The following is a 20,177-nucleotide window of genomic DNA, read 5'->3' as shown; positions in this document are numbered from 1 at the left end:
TCTTCCGATTTTTGAAGGGGCTGCTCCTCAATTTTTGGTTGCACTTCAGTACCATGCTCCTGATGCTTGGGTACATGGTGCAGAAGGGAGTGGGCAGGACAGCTCCTGGGTCATTAACGGGGCCAGGCAGTGGGCGGTTGAGGAGGTTGTTTGGCCCGACTGCCTGCCTCTCTTCCGTGGTTATGCTCACGCCCGGGTGTCCCTGGAGATGGAGCACATGGTGTCTGCTGGCATGCTCGAGGTCTTCCACAACTGGTGGGCACCGGAGGGACTGGAGTGCTTCATCACCCATCTCTTGAACACTCTTAGTTCAACTTAACTCTGTTTATTTGGGAGATCTCAAACAGCCATGTGAAGCTTTAAGATGGCGTTCCTTCACAGACCCTCTCTCTCAATACAGCTTCCTATACCTCTAAAGGGCGCTATACATTATATCAATACCTCCCAGCTAAAGGGTGCTATACATTACCTCGTTACAACCCCCAGAAGCAAAATTTTGATTTGATTTGTTATGTTTAATTTAAATTTGGTATAATTTGCAGTTTATTGGTTGTGCCTCATTAAAAGGGGACACTTGCTTACTGTCTTATTGGCGATGGCGCCAGCCATCAATCACTGAATTTCAACATAAAAGGTGTGAATTGGATGGTGCCGGTTAGAAAGACAGGGGAAGAGAGTGTTGCAGTGAAAGGGAATGGGATCCCAGGAGGGAGAATGACTGTCGAGGTAGCTTTTGGTGAAGTGATGGCATTTATTCTACCTACAGTTGTTTTTTAAGATTAAAAATCTATGAATTGTGAAGTTAAAAAAAATCACCATTTTCAAATTGTCCCCTGTCCTCCCGAAATGCACATAAAAGTGGATTGGGGAGGGGCACTATTTTGATGGGAGGTTTAAAAATTTTCCTATGGGATACCTCATAGGAACCTTTTTATTATTATTTTCCAGAAACTCCCTCGCGTATTTAATTTGTTTAAAAAGGATGAATCTTCCTGTAACAATGCTACATAAACAGCTGCCGCAGAATGACTAAAGATGATTTGCAGCATTGACTGAGAATGCATTATGCCGATTGAAAAAAAAAGCGGGCCCTTCCCTTTAAGGCACACGTCAAGAAAGCTGAATGTGAAGCAACGCAGTGACAGTGTGAGTGGAGGGAAGCTGGCGGCTCAGTGAGTGCGCCTGGGAGAAATGAACCCGTTCAACCACACCAAGGAAACTCTCATTGAAATGTCTTATTCCGGGGAAGAAACGGGAGGTAAGTGCATTTCGGTTTATATATAAATATAAAATTAGCATTTAAGATGTCTGCAGATTTGAATTCAGAGCAAAGCAACGCCGGAGCCGGCGAGTTCCCCTTACATTAGTGTTACGCTGTTCAGCGCTGTTTTCATTGTTGCACCGGGCTGGAGCCGGGGAAGGAGGGAGAGGTGGAGAAGGGGAGAAGCTAGCGAGAGAATGAGAGACCTGAGGTTCAGCTAACGGTCTGGGATGGGAGCTGAGGACTTGGGAAGGGCGTGTGCTTGCAAGTTTCAGGGAATCAGGGAGTCAGGGCTTCAGTACCGCTGACTGACACGCGTGAATTTCGGCTGTTAATTCCACCTGATTAATCATCTCAGTTAATTTCCTAGAGGTGTTTTTTTTAAATTCCCCTCCCTTCCTTCATCTTTCAATCATTTTATTTTGAAAGGGTTTCTCTGGAGCTGGAATGCTCCCAGCGGGAGATGGTGTCGCTCTGACCCCGAAGTGAGGAGGGAATGAATGTGTCCCTGGGGTGAGGAGAGGGTCTGGCCAGACTGCGGTGAAATCCCAAGTTTGGACTCTCGAGCATCCGGGCTTTCCTGCTGTAAATGGCGGAAGAGAAGCACCCATTCTCTCCATCCAGCTGTCCCCTCCCGGTTGTTTCCCCATTCCAAATACATAAACAACCACAATATCCACGTGCACACACAGGAGCCTCCCAGCCCAGCATTTTAATTTTATTTATTTACAGGATGTGGGTGTTGCTGGCAAGGCCAGCATTTATGCCCATCCCTAATTGCCCTTGAGAAGGTGTGATGAGCCGCTGCAGTCCGTGTGGTGAAGGTAGTCCGTGTGGTGAAGGTACTCCCACAGTGCTGACTTTGTCACAGCAGTTTGGTACAACTGAGTAGCTTGCTAGGCCATTTAAGAGTCATTGCTGTGGGTCTGAAGTCACATATAGGCCAGACCGGGTAAGGGCGGCAGATTTCCTTCCCTAAAGGGCATTATTGAACCAGATGGGTTTTTATGACAATCCGGTAGTTTCATGGTCACCATTACTTCCTGGCTTTTTAATTCCAGATTTATTTAATTAATTTAATTTTAATTTCCCAGCTGCCGTGGTGGGATTTGAACTTATGTCTCCAGATTATTAGGCCAGGCATTTGGATTACTAGTCCAGTAACATAACCACTATGCTACCATAGTGCTACCATATTTAGGCTACTGTAATTGGGCAGTTCAGATTCTCCAATTTTGGATATGCATTCACTGGTGTCAGCCCTAAAATAGATTGATGGTGGAGAGAGAGGAGGTGCTTGCACAATAGAAAGAGCTAAGATTCAATACCACCAGGCTTTTACTTCCTGAAAAAAAATCCTTTTGTTGACAAGTGGAACATTTTAATCTTTTCAGGCAGCATCTGTGGAGAGGAAACAGAGTTAACATTGAAGGGTGATCGACCTGAACCATTAACTCTGCTTCCTCTCCACAGATGCTGCCTGACCTGCTGAGATTTCTAGCATTTTCTGTTTTTATTCCAGATTCCAGCATCCGCAGTACTTTGCCTTTTGTATTTTAAGCTTGTGTTCTGTTTAGGAGCAGATTATGACTCACACTGTTGTGCTGTTCTGGATAATGGAAAGGGTAAAATCATCTGTCGTGGTGAGGGTAGTGACATTGGCATCTACCAGTTCTTAGCTTGTGGCTAGAGTGGCAGTGAGCCTGATTTTACCATCGGTATTGTTCACTCATTGGGAACGGGCCCAGCTCTTTGTAGAACTACCCCTGTGTGCTGGGAGCAACAGGCATGTTTTTCCGAATGGGCCAGATTGAACAGTCAGAACTTGTCGTAATTCCACCAGATGACGATAATTCATAAAATGGGGTCCTCGGAGTGCAGGAAGCAATTTTATTCAGACTGTGACCAGCCTGCAGCGCAAATCAAAATTTGGGCAAACATTTTTCAACCAAGTGGCAGTGTTGACTTGTAAAATAACCCTCTCCCATCTCTCTGGGGATGGCCAACCATTCAAATCTGATGAGTCGGAAAAATAAATCGTATCTGACAAAAAGTTGGCTGTGATTGACTCTTGAGATGTTGGGTCATTTTATGTTCGGGAGCGACGTTATCGATGGTGACAGAACTATGCATTTGCAGTTGGCAACACTTCATCAAATTTGGGAGTCCCAATCACACACATCATTAGTAGACTGGTACAAAAAGCATTCAAAAAGGCCAATGGAAAGTTGGCCTTTATCTTATTGGTATTGGAATACAATGGGGAGCAAGTCACGCTTCAGGGCTTGGAGTTTCCGCTAGGTTGCGATGGTGTTTGCAGCCCAATGTCGGCCAAACCAGCGCAAACGGCAGAAGCAACTGCTGCTTTTTAAAAAAAACAATTTGGGGCCCATCGCGTTTGCTGTATCCAGTGCTCTGTCATTTCTTAATATCACGTGGAGTCAATCGAATTTGCTGAAGACTGGTATCTGTGATGGTGGGGACCTCAGGGAATCTGCACTTTTAGCTGAAGATGTTTGCAAATGCTTCAGCCTTGTATTTTGCACTCATGTGTTGGGCTCCGTCATCAATGAGGATGAGGATATTCATAGAGTTTTCTCTTCCCGTTAGTTGTTCAATTGTCCACCACCATTCATGACTGGATGTTACAGGACTGCAGAGCTTTGATCTTATCTGTTAGTTGTGGGATCGCTTAGCATGCAGCTCTATCTATAGCATGCTGTTTAGCATGCACACAGTCCTGTGTTGTAGCTTCCCCAGGTTGGCACCTCTTTGAACCAGGATTGGTCCCCTGACTTGATAGTAATGGTAGAGTAACGGATATACCAGGCCATGAGGCTACAGATTATGGTGGCATACAATTCTGCTGTTGCTGATGGCCCACAGCACCTCATGGAATCCCAGTTTTGAGCTGCTAGATCTGTTTTGAATTTATCCCATTTCACAAGGTGGTAGTGCCACACAACACGATGGTGGGTGTCCTCACTGTGAAGACGGGACTTCGTCTCCACTAGGTCACTCCTACCAATACTGTACCTGTTGCAGAGGCATCTGTCCATGAGATTGGTGAAGACAAGGTCAAGTAGGTTTTTCCATCCTGTTAGTTCTCTAACCACCTGCTGCAGGCCCAGCCTGGTAGATATATCCTTCAGAACTTGGCCAGTTCAATCAGTAGTGGTGCTACCAAGCCAGTCTTGGTGATGAACATTGAAGTCCCCCACCCAGAGCATATTCTGTGCCCTTGCTACCCTCCGTGTTCCTTTCTAGTGGTGTTCAACATGGAGTACAGATTCATCAGCTGAGGGAGGGCAGTAGGTGGTAAATGATGTGGTGACATCAGACATCCTATGTTCCGTAATTACTGATTCATTTACACTCTGTGGTAATCTCACCACTACATATCAGGAATTCAGACTTGCTAGGTGCTGGGGAAATTATGGAAGTAAGTTTCAAGAACCAGACATAGAAATACTAAAGCCCCACAGATTTTAGAATTTGTTTTGCCTGTGCCAATCTGACTTTTTGCCAATTCTGTGAGGCAGCCTCTCCCTCTCCCCAGACTGGGCACAAAATGGTTTTCCCATTGGGTATTCTCGACTTTTACTTCCTGCAGGGATGCTGGGCTGGTGGAGATGCATGGCATGCACCTGACACAACCCTGGCATTTGAGGACACCGATAGAGGAGATCCCATCTGCATTTGGCTGAAGAACAGCAATATGGAGAAGATATGGAAGATAGCCATTTCCTAACTGCAGGGCATCCTCATGCTGCATTGATGCAGGAGATCTCTTGACCTACCGCATCTGGGTACTGCACAATACATTCACATTTTCCCCCTTCCTACTATTAACCCCCTTTCATCTAACATCATGGGAGCATTAACAGCGCAAGGACTGCAGCAGTTCACGGGGAAGGCCCACCATCACCTGGGGATCGCTCGGCATGAGCCATTAATGTGGCCTTGCCAGCATCACTCACATCCTGAGATTTTTTTTAAGTTTACAGAACTTTCTCTGTGCATGTCAGCTTGCAGCTATTTAACCAAGTCTTTGGGGCCGATTTTCATCAAGGCCTCCGCCCACCCAAAGTGCCGGCGATGGCCGGCGAGATACCGGACGGTACTTTGGGCGGGATATTCATCACCGAAATCGGCGGGCGGCAAATGGACGACGTACGCCGCTAATCTGGGTGGCAGCGGGCGGGAGGTCTTGTACTCGGCGGCAGAGGCGCTTGCCGCCCAAGTGCAGCCAAGAATGGAGTCGGGCCCACGGAGGGTCGAAGACCTGGAAAAAAAACTAACCGAAGACCTTCAGGGGACCCCATCCAGGTAAGTTGCTGTTGAAAATTTAAAAAAAAAATGTTTCTTCAGGTTCTTCAAACTTACCGTCAGGGACAGACCAGCCTCCTTGCAGCAGTCCACCCCCGTTCTACCGCCGAATCCCTCCAACTCCCACCCCCAGGAATCTGGGAGTTCGGCGGGTGAGAGGACAGTTGCACCACTCGGCCGTCCGCTGACGTCAGCAGGCGGTTCCTGGCAGCGATCTCCTCCAGGCCACCTCAAAAGTGGCAATGGACAGATCTTCAGGAGGAATGTCGGCGGCAGTCGACGGTGGGGTGATCAATTTCGGCCTCTTTGTCTTTCTAACAAGTTGAGATTGTCTAACGTATAGTTTTGTTTTAATGGGGTTTTTTCTGCTTATCGTTCCTCTGTAATTTACATCTCTACTACACAAACAGGCTGTCAGTTAATTATGGGTTGTTGAGAATTATATGAGGGTACACAGTATTGTGACGGAACATGCTGAGCTAGAAAAACAGAGCTTGAGCTTTGCTTTTCCACCAATAGTCAACAACAACTTGCATTTATGTAGCATCTTTTTTTTTAAAGTAGTAGAATGTCACAAGACCATTATCAAACAATATTTGACACCAAGCTACATAACAGATATTAGGACTGGTAACGAAAAGCTGGTTAAAGAGGTAGGTATTAGGATCGTTGTTCAAGGAGGACAGAGTGGTGGAGAGGTTTAGAGACCTAGGCAGCTGAAGGCATGGCCATCAATGGTGGAGTGACGAAAATCAGGGATGAGCAAGAGGCCAGAATTGGAGAGAAGTGTCGGAGGGTTACATAGTATTTACAGCACAGAAACTAGCCGTTTTGGCCAACAGGTCCAAGCTGGTACGTATATTTCATGGAAACCTCCTCCCACTCTTCTTCATCTAACTCTATCAACAGATCCTTCTATTCCTTTTTCCCTCGTGTTTATCTGGCTTTCCCTTATGCTAGTTGCCTCAATTATTCCTTGTGGTAACAAATTCCACATTCTAACCACTTTGTGGGTAAAGAAGTTTCTCCTGAATTCGCTATTGGATTCATGAGTGATTATCTTATATTTTTGGACCTTAGTTCTGGTTTTCCCATGAAAGGAAACATCCCCTCTCTGTCTACCCTGTCAAACCCCTTTCATCACGTTAAAGATCTTTATCAGATCTCCCGTCCGTTTTCTCTTTTCTGGAGAAAAGAATCTCAGCCTGCAGGACTGCTGGAGATTAGAGATAGGGATGGGTAGAGGCAAGGGAATACTATGTAACCCTCCAAGACCTCTGCAGTCCTCCAGTTCCGGCCTCTTGCTCACCCCTGATTTTCATCACTCTATTGGTGCCCATACCTTCAGCTGCCTAGGAGCTAGACTGTCCCTAAAGCCCCTCACCGCCCAATTGCTGCCCAGAAACACCACTAATGTTCTGCAACTAACGTTGGTGAAAATTTCCATAATAAAGGTAAAAAAATATCGTCTGTCCAGAAAATGGATCTTGCACCAATATTCTCGGCGGTTAAAGATGAAACTCGGTGAAATGGGCAGTTCTTACCGGAATGGACGGTAAGTACTTAAAATTTAGTTCGAGGCTGCGGTCAGGCCGAGGAAGGGGGGGGAAACCCCAAAAATATTTTTCCACTTAAACAAAAAATAGAAAGTTATAAAAATTCTTTTTAACGGAATCGCCATTTTAGACTTTAAAAACTAATTTTAAAAGTCTTTAACTTGCCTTTCTTTGCAGGGTACACTCCTACCGCCCTGTTCCGGCAGCTTTTCGTGGGCGGATTCCTAGGCGGTGTGTGTGGGTCCTCCGCTGAGGCCAAACTTAGACCCTGGCGGTTTTCCCGGTGGTGCACGTGGGCGGTTTGCTCCCCGGCGGTCTTTTCAAACTGTGGGCGGAACTCTTTAAAAAGAGAGGTTTTTCATCAAAAACCAGCTGTACCGCCAAGCAACCCGCCAAAAATGAAGGCAAAAGTCTAGCCCTAGTAGGTCTCTAAACCTTTCTGCCTCTCAATGGGCCCCCCCTTCCCTCTCTTTCCCCCCCCCTCCCTTCCCTCTCTTCCCCCCCCCCCTCCCTTCCCTCTCTTCCCCCCCCCCTCCCTTCCCTCTCTTTCCCCCCCCCTCCCTTCCCTCTCTTTCCCCCCCCCCTCCCTTCCCTCTCTTTCCCCCCCCCTCCCTTCCCTCTCTTTCCCCCCCCCCTCCCTTCCCTCTCTTTCCCCCCCCCCTCCCTTCCCTCTCTTTCCCCCCCCCTCCCTCCCTTCCCTCTCTTTTCCCCCCCCCCCTCCCTTCCCTCTCTTTCCCCCCCCCCCCCCTCCCTTCCCTCTCTTTTCCCCCCCCCCTCCCTTCCCTCTCTTTCCCCCCCCCCTCCCCCCCTCTCTTTCCCTTCCCACCCCCCCTTCCCTCTCTCCCCACCCCCCTCCCTCAGGGACAGCATTTCAAAACACATTAAAGGTGCTATGTGAATTTTTGTTGATTATTGGTGGAAAAGCAGAAGCTGGTGTCCTGTGTTTCTAACCCAGTATGATCAGTCACAGTGCTGTACACTGTGATATAATTCTCAACAACCCACAATTAACTTAAGAGAGCCTGTTTTGGAGATGTAAATTACAGAGGAATGGAAAGGGATCACAGGGTCCCTTAAATAATAAGGGACAGGATTTGTTTCCCTATTGTTCGTGTATTGATGTAAATCCCTTGTATTAAGACCCTTGAAAGTGTTCCAGTAACAAAACCTTGTTCTTCTTTCACTGTTCGATTGAAACCTTTTTATTCTCCTGCATTTTAGATGTGTGTGTTACGGGGGTTGGGGCGGATTTAGATTTTCTATCCAAAGATAGTTGGAGCTGGATTTTCATTTTCCTCCCACTACAACAGTGAGTTTGCAACCGTTGCCCCAAACCACATCCCATTTTCCTGGGTTTGGAACCTTTTTTAAATAAGCATGGCGGACACCAGTGGATCTCGGGGAAATTGAGACAGTGCTGCTGTAGTTCCTGAAGAGGTTTTACTGTGTTAAAGGTGCTATGTGAATTATTGTTGTTTATTGGCGGAAAAGCAGAAGCTGGTGTCCTGTGTTTCTAGCCCAGCATAAATCAGTCACCGTGCTGTGCACTGTTATATCATTCTCAACAACCCACAATTAACTTTGAGAGCCTGTTTTGTGTTTGAGATGTAAATTAAAGAGGAATGGAAAGAGGTCACAGGGTCCCAAAGAAGCTAATTGCTCATCATAGTTGTATTTGAAATATTGTTCTTGATTTAACCTTTTCTATGCTGTTTACGGCACTAAATACCTCTTATATGGTCAACTCTCAATCGTGTCATCTCGAGGTTGTAAAGCTGAAGTTTTTGCACTGTTTCCTCATTACTCAGTCTTTATGCTTTAAAGGGTCAGTCTTGTCTATCTGACCTCCAGAGTTTTAATGCCTCACTTATGTCTTGTGCCCAGACCCAGACACAGTACTCTAGAAGTGGTCTGATCAGAATATTTATGCAAGACTTCAAAAGAACATAGGAAGTAGGAGTAGGAGTAGGTCATGTTGTGTATGTTTAACATAAGTATATACCCTGTACACTTAATGTACAGTTACATAAGACTACTGGATGTATCTTCACACTGTATACACTATGCCTGTACCACTGGTGGAGACCTAGGGGGTCACCTGTTCACGACAGGTAACCAGGTATAAAAGGGAGCTCAACATGCTGTACCCTCACTCGGGCTGCAATAAATGGACTAAGGTCACGACATTTCAAGTACAATACCTTACCTCGTGGAATCATTACTAGAGTGCTTACAGACACAATAACTGGCGACGAGATTATGAATTTCCACGAGAAAAATGGCTAACCTTGGTAACTTTCAACAATTTGCCGATGGGGAAGATTGGGAGGCCTTTGTGGAAAGGCTCGAACACTTTTTCATTGCGAACGACCTGGCGGGAGATGCACCGACCTCGCTGGCTGATAAGCGCAGAGCTATCCTGCTCAACAGTTGTGGGCCCACCGTCTATGGCCTCGTCAGGGACTTGCTAGCCTCAGAGAAGACTGCAACCAAAACGTATGCGGAGCTTGTAATGATGATACAGGAACAGCTCAAACCTAAAGAGAGCATCCTCACCGCCAGACACCGGTTATACACACACTGGCGGCCCGAAGGCCAAGAAATCGCAAAATATGCTGCAGACCTCAGACGATTGGCTGCACCGTGCGATTTTTGGTGACCACCTCACCGAAGCGCTGAGGGACATCTTCGTTATCGGAATCGGACACGAGGGCCTTCTCCACAGGCTGCTTTTTGCGGACACCACGGTCACCCTGTAGAAGGCAATTAACGTCAGCCAGGCGTTCATGGTCTCGGCCTGCGATTCCAAGCGGATGATGACTCACTCCCAGGACTCTAACCCGGCAAGTATCGTGAACCGACTGCCGCCTTTTAGAGGCAAGGCTGCTGCAAGTGGTCTCTCTCAGGGTAGAGAGAACAGAACCCCGAGTCCCGCAACCCTGAGTCTGCCACATGGGGCCAACGGGCCAGCCCCATGCTGGCGCTGTGCAGGAAATCACAGGGCCCACCAGTGCCACTAAAAAGACCATACTTGCAAAGGCTGTAACACGAAGGGCCACCTCCAGCAAATGTGCAAGAGAAATTTTACTCTCCGAGTCACTGAAGAGTTGGTCGATCATCTGGACTCCAGCGCTGATGAAGGGGAAGAGAGAGTCCATGAGGCAGCTCAGCCCCAGGAAGAGGTGTACGGAGTGTTTACCTGTTCCACCGAGAGTTCCCCGTTAAAAATGGAAGTTGAGATCAACGGTGTTCCAGTCTTGATGGAGGTGGACACAGGGGCGAGCCAGTCACGGATGAATCAGGCGGCCGTTGAGAAACTCTGGGACAGCCCAATCGAACGACCTAAAATGATCCCAATCCAAGTGAAGCTGCTCATCTACACAAACGACACCATCCCAGTCGTTGGCAGCGTGGATGTCCAGGTGTCCCATGGTGGTGCAATGCATAAGTTACCTTTGTGGATCGTTCTGGTGATGGTCCAACGCTGCTAGGAAGAAGATGGATGAAACAAATCCAAATCTGTTGGAGCCGGGAAAGCCTCCAGGCCCCGGCGATCGACATCCCACGCGGCCCCAAATTTGGATCCAGCACACCTGAAGGTCCTACCGTCCAACTTGACTGCGCGGCGATGACACAGACCGCTCAACCCAACTGCAAGATGATCCAGCCCAAACAACCCGACCTCACCTTCCAGGCTCCAGTGGCAGGACTCCGGGGGAAGAAAATCATCGCAGAAGGTAACTTCCCTGTTTCCGTGGCAAAACTGGGGAGAAAAGGATCACCACAGCCTACCTCGTGGAGAGAAAGAAGATGGCGCCCGCACCATGAGGTGAAGCACCTGAAGTAAAGATGAAGGTGGCCAGACCACAAGGGGCAGCGTTGAGGGAGCAGCATGTGATGCCGAGCATCGAACCGGATTGGGGTAAAGATTGTAAGGCCCTCTTAAAGGAGACCAGCAACCCATCACTATTAAAGGGACAGTTCCACTCTTTGTACAGCGATGCCAGTAATACATGTGTAAAAGATGTAATTGACAAATGCGAGTATATAAAGGCAGCTAACAGTGTTGAGTCGGGCGATTGCGCTCCGACCGCAATGTATTATGACAATAAATGAAGAAATGATGTGCGATGCTGGGTTCTACATGTACGCCGACAAGACCAAGGGCAACCACCCGTCGGAAGCACCCAGGTCCAGCGGGCTACCCAATGTGATACACCAGGGAGTCTGGACACACACACCGGGAGCATACCAGCTGCAGGGCTAGCGATCAGCAGACTGCAAAGGTACCACTACTGGTACCCTGCCCCAGATCGGCTCTACCTCTCTGGCCACTAGGGCCAGTACCGGGAGCAAGAGGCTGGCACCCTCCAGCCCTCCCAACGGGACCTGGGATGACCAGGCTCCCACTACCGCTGAAGGGCAGCAGGTAGACACTGCAGCCCTCAAAGGAGGACAGGGAGTCACACATTCCTGTGGCTCTGCCCGCCACTAGGCAACGACAAAGGCCCTGAGACTCCGCCAGGTGAGCGATCCGAGCCCACCCAGCTGGCAGGGGGCGCAGCGCATCAGACAACCTGGGCACAGTCTGGTTACTCTGGAACTAGAGTTCTCACCCACCTACACCTACACCCCAGGGCAAGACTGTGATACCACCTAATGTACCTTACCTGTGAAATGTATTTGTTCCACCACTGCAAAACCCGAACAGTGATGTAATTAATCCTATGTTCTCCTTTTTCTTTTGGTTCTTTCCTTCTGTACATGCATGCACATGCAGGTGTTGCGCCACACACATGGTCTATGTATGGGGGGGGGGATGGATGTATGTGGCCATGGACACACATGGATCAAACCCAGAACCCACACAAACCCCACTATAATCTCCAACTGTCCACTGCTGACCATTTTCCAATGTTGTGGCAATAAGGACTTGGGGGTCTACAGGGAGAGAGCCAAGCCAAAGCATAGACAAGGTGTAAGGGCTTTGGGCACTCAAGTCGAGGGCCATAGCACACCATGCAAAGGCCAGTGGCACAAGATTTAGGGGGGGTGATGTTGTCTATGTATAACATAAGTATATACCCTGTACACTTAATGTACAGTTACATAAGACTACTGGATGTATCTTCACACTGTATACACTATCCCTGTAACATCAGAGGGTGCAACTGGTGGAGACCTAGGGGTCACCTGTACACTATAGGTAGCTCACCATGTTGTACCCTCACTCAGAAGCTGCAACAAATGGACTAAGGTCACAACAGTTCAAGTACAATACCTAACCTCGTGGAGTTATTAATAGAGTGCTTATAGACACAATAGGCCATTTGGCACCTTGAACCTGCTCCGTCATTCAATAAGATCATGAATGATCTTCTACCTCAACTTTATCTTCCCACACTATCCCCTTATCCCTTGACTTCCTCTGAAATTAATTTTATTATTTTGGCAATGTAGTCAGACATTCTGTGTGCTTTATTTACTACTGCACCATGCTGATTGGGCATACCGTGCTGATTGTACCCGCCCAGTAGGGACAGCGAAAATGTGATAGTAGTCCAAAAATCAGTGTTGAATTTGCCCCGTTCACGCTCCCAATCTACCTGCTGTAATTTCCAGCCACTCCATAAAAATATAGGGACCAAAACTTGCAGAAAATGTCTCCATTTAAGGTCTGACCAGATTAAATTTTCTATATTAGTTACTATGTTAATTAAGAATGTACGCTAAAGCAGATCCATTGACCGGAACTGACCTCAGCTAATTAATGTCACACTGCTCATAAAACTTCCTTTCGTGTATCAAGTGGCCTGTTTTAAGTATTGGTACATTCCTGCTTTCAATGTGTTGTAGCGGCTTGAGGGTAAATTTTACTCCGTGCATGCTGAAGGATGACCTACATTGCTGAACTACATTGGCTCCCGGTTAAGCAACGCCTTGATTTCAAAATTCTCATCCTTGTTTACAAATCTCTCCATGGCCTCACCCCTCCCTATATCTGTAATCCCTTTCAGCCTTGCAACCCCACGACATGTCTGCATTCCTCAAATTCTGCCCTCTTCAGCATCACTGATTATAACTGTTCAACCATCGGTGGCCGTGCCTTCAGCTGCCTTTATCAATCTCTCTCTCTCTCTCTCTCTCTCTCTCTCTTTTTTTTAAGATGCTTCTTAAAACCTACCTCTTTGACCAAGCTTTTGGTCATCTGCCATAGTTTCTTCTTGTATAGTGTCAAATTTATTTCTTTTGTCTTCTAACACACTGCTGTGAAGCACCTTGGGACGTTTTACTACGTTAAAGGCGCTATATAAATAAAAGTTGTTGATATTGCAGCCTTCCAGCTCTGGCCTTCAACCCTCCCGCAAACTTCAATTAGCCCTGTTTCTATTTGACTCATTTGCTGTGAGCAAATCGACCTGCTGACCGAGGCATTCAGACAGGTGTTTCAGTTGGTCTCGTGCTGTAGGCTGTTTCGAAGCTTTCATTGTTGGTTAATCGCTTGGTTGACGGATGCTGTTAAAATAGTAACAGTGCATCTGTCCTTTTTCCAAAATAGATTCTGAATAAAACTGGTTTGGCAGAGTATCCTACTGAACAGTTAGACATTTAGTATCCTACTGAACAGTTAGACAGTTAGTAAAGACAAATGTAGGTCCCCTGCAGTCAGAATCAAGGGAAGTCATAACTGGGAACAAAGAAATGGCAGACCAATTGAACAAGTACTTTGGTTCGGTATTCACTAAGGAGGACACCAACAACCTTCCGGATATAAAAGGGGTCAGAGGGTCTAGTAAGGAGGAAGAACTGAGGGAAATCTTTATTAGTCGGGAAATTGTGTTGGGGAAATTGATGGGATTGAAGGCCGATAAATCCCCAGGGCCTGATGGACTGCATCCCAGAGTACTTAAGGAGGTGGCCTTGGAAATAGTGGATGCATTGACAGTCATTTTCCAGTATTCCATTGACTCTGGATTAGTTCCTATCGAGTGGAGGGTAGCCAATGTAACCCCACTTTTTAAAAAAAGGAGGGAGAGAGAAAACAGGGAATTATAGACCGGTCAGCCTGACCTCAGTAGTGGGTAAAATGATGGAATCAATTATTAAGGATGTCATAGTGCATTTGGAAAATGGTGACATGATAGGTCCAATGGATTTGTGAAAGGGAAATCATGCTTGACAAACCTTCTGGAATTTTTTGAGGATGTTTCCAGTAAAGTGGACAAGGGAGAACCAGTTGATGTGGTATATTTGGACTTTCAGAAGGCTTTCGACAAGGTCCCACACAAGAGATTAATGTGCAAAGTTAAAGCACATGGGATTGGAGGCAGTGTGCTGACATGGATTGAGAACTGGTTGTCAGACAGGAAGCAAAGAGTAGGAGTAAATGGGTACTTTTCAGAATGGCAGGCAGTGACTAGTGGGGTACCGCAAGGTTCTGTGCTGGGGCCCCAGCTGTTTACATTGTACATTAATGATTTAGACGAGGGGATTAAATGTAGTATCTCCAAATTTGCGGATGACACTAAGTTGGGTGGCAGTGTGAGCTGCAAGGAGGATGCTATGAGGCTGCAGAGTGACTAGGTTAGGTGAGTGGGCAAATGCATGGCAGATGAAGTATAATTGGATAAATGTGAGGTTATCCACTTTGGTGGTACAAACAGAGAGACAGACTATTATCTGAATGGTGACAGATTAGGAAAAGGGGAGGTGCAACGAGACCTGGGTGTCATGGTACATCAGTCATTGAAGGTTGGCATGCAGGTACAGCAGGCGGTTAAGAAAGCAAATGGCATGTTGGCCTTCATAGCAAGGGGATTTGAGTACAGGGGCAGGGAGGTGTTGCTACAGTTGTACAGGGCCTTGGTGAGGCCACACCTGGAGTATTGTGTACAGTTTTGGTCTCCTAACTTGAGGAAGGACATTCTTGCTATTGAGGGAGTGCAGCGAAGATTCACCAGACTGATTCCCGGGATGGTGGGACTGACCTATCAAGAAAGACTGGATCAACTGAGCTTGTATTCACTGGAGTTCAGAAGAATGAGAGGGGAGCTCATAGAAACGTTTAAAATTCTGACGGGTTTAGACAGGTTAGATGCAGGAAGAATGTTCCCAATGTTGGGGAAGTCCAGAACCAGGGGTCACAGTCTAAGGATAAGGGGTAAGCCATTTAACACCGAGATGAGAAGGAATTTCTTCACCCAGAGAGTGGTGAACCTGTGGAACTTTCTACCACAGAAAGTAGTTGAGGCCAATTCACTAAATATATTCAAAAGGGAGTTAGATGAAGTCCTTACTACTCGGGGGATCAAGGGGTATGGCGAGAAAGCAGGAAGGGGGTACTGAAATGCATGTTCAGCCATGAACTCATTGAATGGCGGTGCAGGCTAGAAGGGCCGAATGGCCTACTCCTGCACCTATTTTCTATGTTTCTATGTTTCTATCCTTGTGTAACTGTTTACAATTGCTTTGACCGACCTAAATTGTTGATGGTTCAGATTTCACAAAAGGTTAACATCCAGCTGTACCACGTCATGGCTTATATCCCTTATCTATCTAAATATACATTTAAAGCATCTTTGCATAGAATTTACAGCACAGAAACAGGCCATTCAGCCCAACTGGTCCAGGCAGTGTTTATGCTCCATACATGCCTCCTCTTACCCCTCTTAATCTCACCCTATCAGCATAACCTTCTGATCCTTTCTCCCTCGTGTGTTTATCTAGCTTCCCCTTAAATGCATCTATGCTAGTCACCTCAACTACTCTATGTGGTAGCGAGTTCCACATTCTAATCACTCTCTAAGGTAAAGAGGTAAAAAAAACTTTTTAAAAGTTTGAAGTGATATTCCAGCTTCTACTTTATCCTCATGTGTGAGTTCCAGTCTTTATTTCACTCTCTGTAACCTTTTTTTTTAAAAGTCCGGATAAAAGCAGCTTCTCAGTTCCTGGCTTCCAGTCTGAGAATTCTGCAATGTGATTGGCTGCTTAGACAGCTTGTTGCTATCACAGCAGCATCGCACTCATAATTCCCAAATCAATTGAACATCGAAAAAGGCAAACTTCTCGCTCTGTGGGTAGCTTTCTTTGGTGCCAGCAGCGAGCGCCTTTGCTTCACCACTGACCACAAATTACGGGCCATAATCTATTATTTGGCAATCACAAGATTGAGGGATATGGTAATTTAATATCATACCCAAAGTGTTTAGGGGTGTTGCAAGTTTGACCGAAGTGCATGTATTGCAAGCAGCTAGTATAATTGGCCCTTGGCAAATCCATAACTAGCATTCTGCCCTACCCTGTTAATATACCAGGGCACTGCAGGGGAAATGCATTCTGTGCAGATACACACAAACACTTTTTTATATATTGCCTGTATATATACTTCAAATTTCAAAAATGGGCTTCTGCTCATAGAAAATAAGGTCCAATATTCCCAGATTTAGTAAAGGCCCTGAGTTTCCCTTCAATAACATCGGCCACAGAGATATAGGGCCCAAGTTTCCACACGCGCCTAGAACGGCGCAGTCCCGACTTGGACGCCCGTTTTTCGCGCCACAAAGTGCGCCTAAAAAAATCCTCCGTATTCTCCACCTCCCTGCAGGTCCTCTGGCCCTCGGCACAGCGCAGCACGAGCTGTGGGGGGGCGGAGCCAGGTCCCTGCGCTGAAAACAGTGCCGGGACCTCAGCACATGCTCGCTACAGTGGGCGCGCAAGTGCAGTAGCTCCAGGCGCCGAACTGTGTGGGAGGGGCCCGAAGCACGCAGCCCCTAGCCCTGGCTGAATGGCCTCACTGGGGCTGCGTGAATAAGGCTCCTCCCACGGCCAGCTCCTGCTCCCTGCCGCCCCCCCCCCCCTCGCCTCCGGACCAGACCCGACACCCGCCTCCCCGCCCCCGGACCAGACCCGACACCCGCTCCCCCCCCCCCCCCCCCCCCGACTGACCCGACTCGACCCGCGCTCCTGTTCCCGCTCCCTGCCCCCCCCCTGACTGGACCCGCGCTCCTGTTCCCGCTCCCCCCCCCCTGACTGGACCCGACCCGACCCTACCCACGCTCCTGTTCCGCCTCCTCGACTGGACCCGACCTGACCCGCGCCCCCCCCCCCCCCCCCCGACTGGATCCGCGCTCCTGTTCCGCCTCCCCGACTGGACCCGACCGGACCCGCGCTCCCGCCCCCCGACCCGACCCCCCCCCACACTGGACCCGACCCGACTCCTGCTCCCGGACTGGATCCAACCTGACCTTTCTCTCTCTCTCTCTCTCTCTCTCTCTCTCCCCCGACCCGACCCGACCCAACCCAACGCCACCTACCTGTAAATCTGGTGCTGGGGACGGGCCCTGCCCAAAGTCTCGGGCCGGCCCGTTCAGCCTTCGGTCCCGAAAGGCCTGCCTGAAGCACTTTCACACAGGTAGGAAGATGGTTTATTTAATCTTTTCTTTGCTTATAAATGTTTATTCAGGTTGGATTTATTTGTATAATATTTGTAGAAGTATAAATAAGGATTTATTATAGAATTTAATGACTTCCCTTCCCCCACCCTCCCCCCCCCCCCACCTCGTTCTGGACGCCTAATTTGTAACCTGCGCCTGATTTTTTTAATGTGTAGAACAGGTTTTTTCAGTTCTACAAAAATCTTCATTTGCTCCATTCTACTTTAGTTTGGAGTACGTTTTCACTGTGGAAACTTTCAAATCAGGAGTCAGTGGCCGGACACGCCCCCTTTTGAAGAAAAAATTCTGTTCCAAAGTAGAACTGTTCCACCTGACTAGAACTGCAGAAAAAAAAATGTGGAGAATTGCGATTTCTAAGATAGTCCGTTCTCCACCAGTTGCTCCTAAAAATCAGGCGCAAATCATGTGGAAACTCGGGCCCATAGTTAGCAAGCTTTTCCACTGACTGAATAAGGCCCAGGTGCATTTTTGTTTTTTTGGATGCAAGTCAAGATATGGCATCATTTCCTAACCCACTGTGTATGTTCGTGTACTATACTTTATTTTATTAATTTACGGGATATGGGCATCGCTGTCAAGGCCAGCATTTAGTGCCCATCCCTAACTGCCCTTGAGAAGGTGGTGGTGAACTGCCGTCTTGAACCGCTGCAGTCCATGTGGTGAAGGTACTCCCACTGTGCTGTTAAGAAGGGAGTTCCTGGATTTTGACCCAACGATGATGAAGGAAAGGCGATATATGTCCATGTCAGGATGGAATGTGACTTGGAGGTAGTAGTGTTCCCATGTGCCTGTTGCCCTTGTCCTTTTAGGTAGTGGAGGTCACGGGTTTGGGAGGTGCTGCTGAAGAAGCCTTGGTGAGTTGCTGTAGTGCATCTTATAGATGGTACAAGCGGGCTGCTTTGTCCTTGATGGTGTCGAGCTTCTTGAGTGTTGTTGGAGCTACACTCATCCAGGCAAGCAGAGTGCATTCTAAAACACTCCTGACTTGTGTCTTGTAGATGGTGGAAAGGCTTTGGGGAGTCAGGAGGTAAGTAACACACCACAGAATACTTAGCCTCTGACTGGCTCTTGTAGTCACAGTATTTACGTGACTGGTCCAGTTAAGTTTCTGGTCAATGGTGACGCGAAAAATGTTGTTTGTGGGGGATTTGACGATGGTAATGCCATTGAATGTCAAGGGGAGGTGATTAGACTCACATGCCAAGGCATTTAGCCGTGTACCTGATTTTTCTGACAATTGAAATTTATTAAATCAGTCTTGAGAAACTGATAGCTGTTAATCTGATCTAAAGTTATAATACCTGCTGAAATAGTGACTGATCAAAGCACTCTGAACTGCTTTAGCACAGGATAGAGGTGTTTAATCCTGGTCTAATTTAAAGTAATTCGTAGAGTAGGTTGTATCGGTGCCAGCAATGTGAACGTGCCATGTTCCTTGATTTATCCGCACCAGGTTTGCTGCCGATTTGATTAGATAATTTGCTTCAGATTATCAACAGATGCTTGACAGGAGCATTATCAGACCTAGAACAAAACAAGGGTGAAATTTGGACACAATGGGCTCAAGTTTGCCCCCAGGGTTAGACCGGCGCATCTCCTTGTGGTGCGCCGACTTTTTAGAACAGAAACGGCGCCTTGGTATTCTCCCCTCCGACTGGTCGATCCAGGCCCTTGGCACAGTGCAGCAGAACGCGTGGGGGGCGGAGCCAGGTCCCAGCGCTGAAAACAGTGCCGGGACCTCTGCACATGCGCGTTAGTGTGCGTGCATGTGCAGTAGCTCCAGGCCCCCAAGGCTGTGTGGGAGGGGCCTGAAGCACGCCGCCCCTAGCCCTGGCCGAATGGGCTGCCAGGGCGAATATTTGACTCCGGCCTCCTTCTCTCCCTCCCATTTGGCCCCCACCCCTGCCCGGCTTCTATGTCCTCGGCGGGGCCTGCCCGCCCCGCCCAAAGTCTTCAGCGCAGCCCGTTCAGCCTCCCTCTCCCCCGCTTTCCTCTTTCCCACCCACCTCCCCCCTCTCTCCCTCCTCCCTCCACCCTCCCTCCTCTCCCTCCTTGCTGTCAGAAACAGAGAGAGACACTGACAGAGAGAGAGAGAACGAGACACTGGGGAGGGCCTCATCCCAGCACGCTGTTGGAAGGCTCCCAGTACTGCAGTTGATGAGTAGAAACTTAATTTTTTATTTATTGATTTTTTTGTTGTTTTTTTGTTGATTTTATTGGTTGATTTATTGATGGCTCTTTATTTGTAAAAGTGAAGTGTTTAATGTTTGTAAACCCCATCGCCCCCCCCCCCCCCCCACCATCACTCGTTCCCTACGCCTGATTTTCTAAGTGTAGGCAAGGTTTTTCTGAGCATACAAAAATCTACACTTACTCCATTCTAAGTTAGTTTGAAGTAAGTTTGCGCTGCCTAAATTTGCAAAACAGGCGTAAGTGGCTGGACATGCCTCCTTTTGAAAAAAAAAATCTGTTCTACATGAAACTATTCTAACTCGCTATAACTGGAGCAAACTAAATGCCGAGAACTGCAATTTCTAAAATGCTCCATTCTAAACTAGTTGCTCCAAAAGAATAGGA

The 20,177-nt window shown here is 47.7% G+C and overlaps 1 protein-coding gene across 7 annotated transcripts in view; it reads left to right on the top strand.

Moving 5' to 3' along the window:
• The first annotated feature begins 1,151 nt into the window (after nucleotides 1–1,151).
• The window catches only part of ano5a (anoctamin 5a), a 263,256-nt gene continuing 244,230 nt past the window's right edge, over nucleotides 1,152–20,177 (top strand). For all 7 annotated transcript variants that reach the window (XM_070899713.1, XM_070899709.1, XM_070899714.1 and 4 more), the window contains exon 1: nucleotides 1,152–1,258. In XM_070899713.1, coding sequence (XP_070755814.1) covers nucleotides 1,192–1,258 — 67 coding nt within the window. In that variant the 5' untranslated portion in view covers nucleotides 1,152–1,191. The remainder of the gene's footprint in view (nucleotides 1,259–20,177) is intronic.

Source organism: Pristiophorus japonicus, chromosome 14 (genome assembly GCF_044704955.1).
Source record: "Pristiophorus japonicus isolate sPriJap1 chromosome 14, sPriJap1.hap1, whole genome shotgun sequence".
Classification (NCBI taxonomy): Eukaryota; Metazoa; Chordata; class Chondrichthyes; family Pristiophoridae; genus Pristiophorus; species Pristiophorus japonicus.
Note: the sequence above shows the minus strand (reverse complement) of the source record. Positions and strands in the feature narration are given on the sequence as shown.